This window comes from Vitis riparia, chromosome 19 (genome assembly GCF_004353265.1).
Source record: "Vitis riparia cultivar Riparia Gloire de Montpellier isolate 1030 chromosome 19, EGFV_Vit.rip_1.0, whole genome shotgun sequence".
Classification (NCBI taxonomy): Eukaryota; Viridiplantae; Streptophyta; class Magnoliopsida; order Vitales; family Vitaceae; genus Vitis; species Vitis riparia.
Window position 1 is genome coordinate 6,364,170 of NC_048449.1, and position 5,175 is coordinate 6,369,344.

The 5,175-nt window shown below is 40.3% G+C and overlaps 2 protein-coding genes across 2 annotated transcripts; one reads left to right on the forward strand and one right to left on the reverse strand.

The window, feature by feature from the left end:
- Window positions 1–1,092: 1,092 nt before the first annotated feature.
- Window positions 1,093–1,590, reverse strand: LOC117908110 (2S albumin-like). Its single transcript, XM_034821783.1, has one exon. The coding sequence runs from the start codon at window positions 1,588–1,590 to the stop codon at window positions 1,093–1,095; it is 498 nt and encodes a 165-aa protein (XP_034677674.1).
- A 964-nt stretch (window positions 1,591–2,554) lies between these two features.
- Window positions 2,555–4,917, forward strand: LOC117909495 (protein translation factor SUI1 homolog). The gene is made up of 5 exons (XM_034823536.1): window positions 2,555–2,659; window positions 3,893–3,980; window positions 4,108–4,313; window positions 4,415–4,468; window positions 4,581–4,917. Exons 2-5 carry the CDS (start codon window positions 3,944–3,946, stop codon window positions 4,623–4,625), a joined length of 342 nt encoding a protein of 113 aa, XP_034679427.1. The 5' UTR covers window positions 2,555–2,659; window positions 3,893–3,943; the 3' UTR covers window positions 4,626–4,917.
- Window positions 4,918–5,175: the final 258 nt, after the last annotated feature.

The following is a 5,175-nucleotide window of genomic DNA, read 5'->3' on the forward strand; positions in this document are numbered from 1 at the left end:
ATAAACTAATTTGCTTTGTTTTTCTCTATGGCATTTCTTTGGACTCATATGGAAGTGAAATCATCTTTTGTTTTAACTGATCAAAAAGCTGTATACACCTAAAGCTGAGTCTGAACTTAGAGATATATCTACAATTTGTGATAATGGAGCCAGCCTCTGGTTCAATAGTCGGCGTGGATTGCAGGAAGATGATAAGATGGAAGGAGGGAAACCAAGAAGATACGACTAATTTCAGTCACTGGAACCAAGAATGCTCTGTTTTCTTGGAAAATTTTAAGACTTAGGGCCATATGGCTATTTATAGAGGTAGTATATACATCAAGGCTGATATTGAATATCCTTCTAATAGGATGTCTTTCCTCGAAATTTGTATGAGCTTTTGACAGTTTCATCAACCCTCTAATCTTCCAGTGTTGTTGATGATCATCACAATTTTCACCTAATACTCCTCATTAACTTCAAAGCTACCGTCTCCCTCAGTCTTGTTCAAACGGACTGGTTTACATCAGGAGCACTCTTATAAACATGATGTTAATTTGCAGAAATATATACCACTTGTATGGAACATCACACAATCCTATAATCTGTTGTTTAGTCCTTGATTAGGGTTCTTAAATTGATAAGGTTCTACAGCTTGGAGTCAATTAGTACAGTGCAATTATACTTCAGGGGAACCATCCTGCCATGGAAAAAAATTTGGGTTTCTGATTGTGCTCTGAAAACGTGTGCTGGCTAGTAGAGTAATTCCATGACCCCTTCATTATTTATTCTTGTTTCTGCTTCCATCCTTGGCAACCAGAAGAACCTCTACTCATTTTCCTGTTCTCCCACTGGAAAGGCATGCGGTGGAGTTGAGCAACATGATCATTAGTGGAAGAGGGTAGTTATTAATCCAAGTTGTTTCCATGAGAAAATTGGGCTAAAGAACTGAAGAAGAGGGAAGTCATCCGAAGTGACGTTAATTTATTAAAGAGACTGGCCACAAAGCCAAAACACAGAAACACACACGATAATGTGTGATTATTACTATTGTTACTCGTTTCCAGTCACCCTAAGTGACTGAACTTTATTATCAACACCGCTGCAAAAGCCCTAGAACCAGACAACTTGCATGCTCTGGCAGGCTTGTCCGGAGCCGCACCTTTCCGGCAGCTTCTGTGCTATCTGCATCATCTCCTGCTGCTGCTCTCTCTGACCCTGTCCCTGTCCCTGACCCTGACCCTGACCCTGCTGCCTTTGCACTATCTGGCGGAGACCCTCACACTGGCATTGCTGATCCATGTTCTGCAACGCTTGGCAGCACTGGCGGAGCCACTGCTGTTCCTGTTGTTGCTGGTTTCGGATGCCCCGTAAAATCAGTACGTCACCCTGCCCGCCCTGCTGTTGCTCCGCTTGCTGCCTAACGTACCGTTCGCACTGCTGGAACTGCTGGCCTTGTATCTGCTGCCTGCACCTCTGGCTCTGGCTCCCCTGGAACTGCCCAAATTCGGACCCATCATCCCTGGTGATGACGGTGGTTTGGTAGACGGTGGCGTTGGAGATGGCTAGGAGGAGGAGGAGAGTAGCTGCGAAAATTGAGAGCTTCGCCATCGTTTTTTTGTAATGAGAAAGAGAGGGATCGATGATGAGTGAGTGAAGAAGGGGATGAAGGGCAGTTATTTATAGTGAAGTCCAGGACTTGCATGGGGTGTGTACGTGGAAGTGGGCTGGGGATAGGGCAGGTTTATGGTGGGAGGTGTGGACGTGTGGAGGTTAGTTTGCATGCTGAAATGGAAGCATTCATGGAAAGGCTGCCATAAACTGATTTTGATTGTAATACTGCTTCCTATACATTTAATGCTGCAGTTAAAGTTACCTTGTCCTTTTTTTGGAGGTAACATGCTCATTAACAGCAAGTAGTATGCTCCTGTTTGGAGAAGCAAAGCCCACCCCATTAGGAATGTTTCAAAATAGCCTTATTTAGGAGTCTTGGAACTAAAACAAAGCAATAATTTTGAAGGGCAGTTTTGGTAGGATTTAGGTTTAATTAAAGGCTAAAGAGATTCCTGAGGCTTCTACAAGAGGGCAAAATTTTTTCGAATGGATTTGGACTTTGAAGACAAGCCTCTCAGCACCAACCCACCAACCCAATTTGGGCTGTAAGGCTCCTGCCCAACCTTCAAACTTCAACTGGATTAAGCCTCCGTATGGGCTACTCCAGCTCAATATAACCCACTCTCTCTCTTCAGGCCCAGTTTCAGAAAGTGCCACTCACAAGCCCAGAGCGGCCACAACGCCCAACAACCGTACCGCCCTGGAAAACGACGTCGTTCAAAGTCTCTAGCCCACCTGCCTGGTCCCCGCTGAGTACAGCCTTGGTGCAGCCCATATCCAATCAACGGTAACTCTTTTTCCAAAAAGCAGACACGTGACGGACCAGACTAACGCTTTACAAATCGCTATAAACATATCATCCAACCGTGAATACAGGAGAGTACATATATAATCCGTACTTCCGCGAGTAGCGTTTTCCCTAACCGACTTAATCCCACCCCACCTCAACTTTATATATTCGAGAACTACTCGATTTCTGACTCTATCTTTAGGTTTCTCGGACTTATCCGATCTAGGGTTTCTTAGCTCACCGATATTCATTTCTGAAACCCTATTCTCGGATCAGGTCTGATTTTCTTTTCTTTTGTCTGAATCATCTTAATTGTATTTCTGATGTGAATTGCAGTTTTTTGTCTTATAAGATCTCCCTCTGCGGGGAATTTTTAATATTTTGTATTCATGATTTGGGTTTTTTTTTAAAAATATTTCATTGGGGCTTAATTTTGGTAGATTTTGGGTTTCCGGTGATTTCGTGGTTGGATTGCGTGTTTTCCCCCTTAAGGATCTGATTGTTTTGATGGAAATTAATTGGTTGGAAATTTCCTTTTCGGGAAGGAAAAGTGAAAAAATTTTATCTTCAAAGAGTCAAGGTTAAATTTTGTTCAATAACTATGCTCTTTTTGTGCCCGGTTCCCTTGATTTTGTTTATAGACGATTATGCTTTCTTTAGTTTTGCTAAGAATCGAAGAAAAAAATATAGCTTGAATATTGTAATTGGTTGCGATTGAAGCCGCAAATTGTTTTGTTTTTCTGCCTGCTAAATCTGACTTTAAATTAGAAGGGCTACTTTTATGTAGAAACAGTTGGATCTTATTTGGAGCCCTAGCTCTTTGAAATTTGCAAATCTTGATCGAGGTTGGGGAGATTGGGCTTTTCTCGAATTTAAATTTATTTTGAAATTTTATTTGGAAAACAAGTACATGCAAATTTAGATTTTCCTATCTGGTTTAGCCTCGTCTGTGTTTAAGCCGTTATATCCATTTGATGCTTTATGATATTCAATCAGATGAACGCAATGAAATCACTGTGTTTGTAAGGTCCTTAAATGGGTCTTCTTGCTTATACAGCTTCTGTAATTACCCCATTTGTTTTATGTTGGAGATCATCATGATTCCTCTCCAGCCAGTTTGTTCCGTTTATAATGTTGCTGAGGTGCTTTGATGTAATTTAAGTTTGGAATTAGAGCAGATTGATTCTAGGCGTTACCTATGTGGTGGTATAATTGATGAATTTGGTTCTGGCATACCGATATAGAGAGTTTATCATACATATGTATTCAGCGATGTTGCTACAGTTAGGAGTATCGTCATTTGAGATAGTAATGAGATTCATAGTTGATTTGGTATACAAGTAACTATTATACCCAAACACCCACTGGAACAAGTCATCGATCTGTGATTCTTCCTTGAAGCAGTCTACCAAATTCTAGAACTTTACTTTTATTTATCTATTGTTATCCATTCTTGAATCATTTTTCTTGTTGATGATGCTGATTTCTGTTTTTTTTCTTATAATCCAGGTCTGATTACTCTGGTTGTCAGGTTCGATCAATTTCCAACAGCCAAGTTTCATGTCTGAACTCGACATCCAGATCCCCACTGCTTTTGATCCGTATGCTAATATGATGAACTTGCTTGTGTACAAATTTTTCCAATTATGTTCTTAAAGTTTGGTTGGTGTCTACTTCTTTTGCAACTCTGATTAATGGTCTATGTTATATTCTTCCAATATTAGATCCGTTTGCTGAGGCAAATGCTGAGGACTCAGGTGCTGGGTCAAAAGATTATGTGCATATCCGCATACAGCAACGGAACGGAAGGAAAAGCCTGACAACTGTCCAGGGTCTGCGAAAAGAATTTAGTTACAACAAGATCCTCAAGGACCTCAAGAAGGAATTCTGCTGCAATGGTACTGTTGTTCAAGACCCGGAACTAGGCCAGGTGTGTGTTTCAACTCCCTCTATGGAAAACCATTTGTTTTTATTTTACCTGCTGTCATAATATGCCTAATTCGATTCACATACGCTGTTGTGCATTTGTAGGTTATTCAACTTCAAGGTGATCAGCGAAAGAATGTTTCAACCTTTCTTGTGCAGGTAATGTGATGTTTCTCCCTTTACCATCAACTTTGAAAATCAAAAATCAAATACATATCCATTCAAGCACAAACAAATTGATGTGGTTTGGTTATTGGCTTCCCTGCAACAGGCTGGCATTGTGAAGAAGGAGGATATCAAGATTCATGGTTTCTGATTTGCTGCGGATCGATTTCTGACAGGCGAATGCTATCCCCTATCCGGATATTAGAATATAAACCCATAATATTATAATACTATCAGTGCAGAGCACTTTCTATCTGAACTTTAAAATATAAACCGATAATATCGCCGGTATGTTGATTTGATATACAATCATACTTGGTTTGGGTCTTTAAGCTGCCTTTTCTCTGTAATGTGGTTTGAAAATGGAATGTTCGACACTGCTGATTTCAGTCCAGAATAATAATTATGATTATCAAGTAATACCCCTGACTACCTTTCTTTGTGGTTTTAGTTTTAGTTTTAGTCATTGGTGCATGATTCTTGGTTATAATCTAGTCGTGAAATAGTTGGGTTTCAGGTCTTACCTGCAAAACAATTTTGGATATGGAAAACGGTTGGTAAGTAGTGTTGCTCTATTTCAATCAGGTTGCAGGTTTCTGATGATTTGTTCTGAATTGCTGGCTGTGTTGCCCAATCCTTCCCTTAAGTCTAAAGTTTTTATTTATAAAATGGTGCACTAGCGACTTTTGTACTGAAGTCTG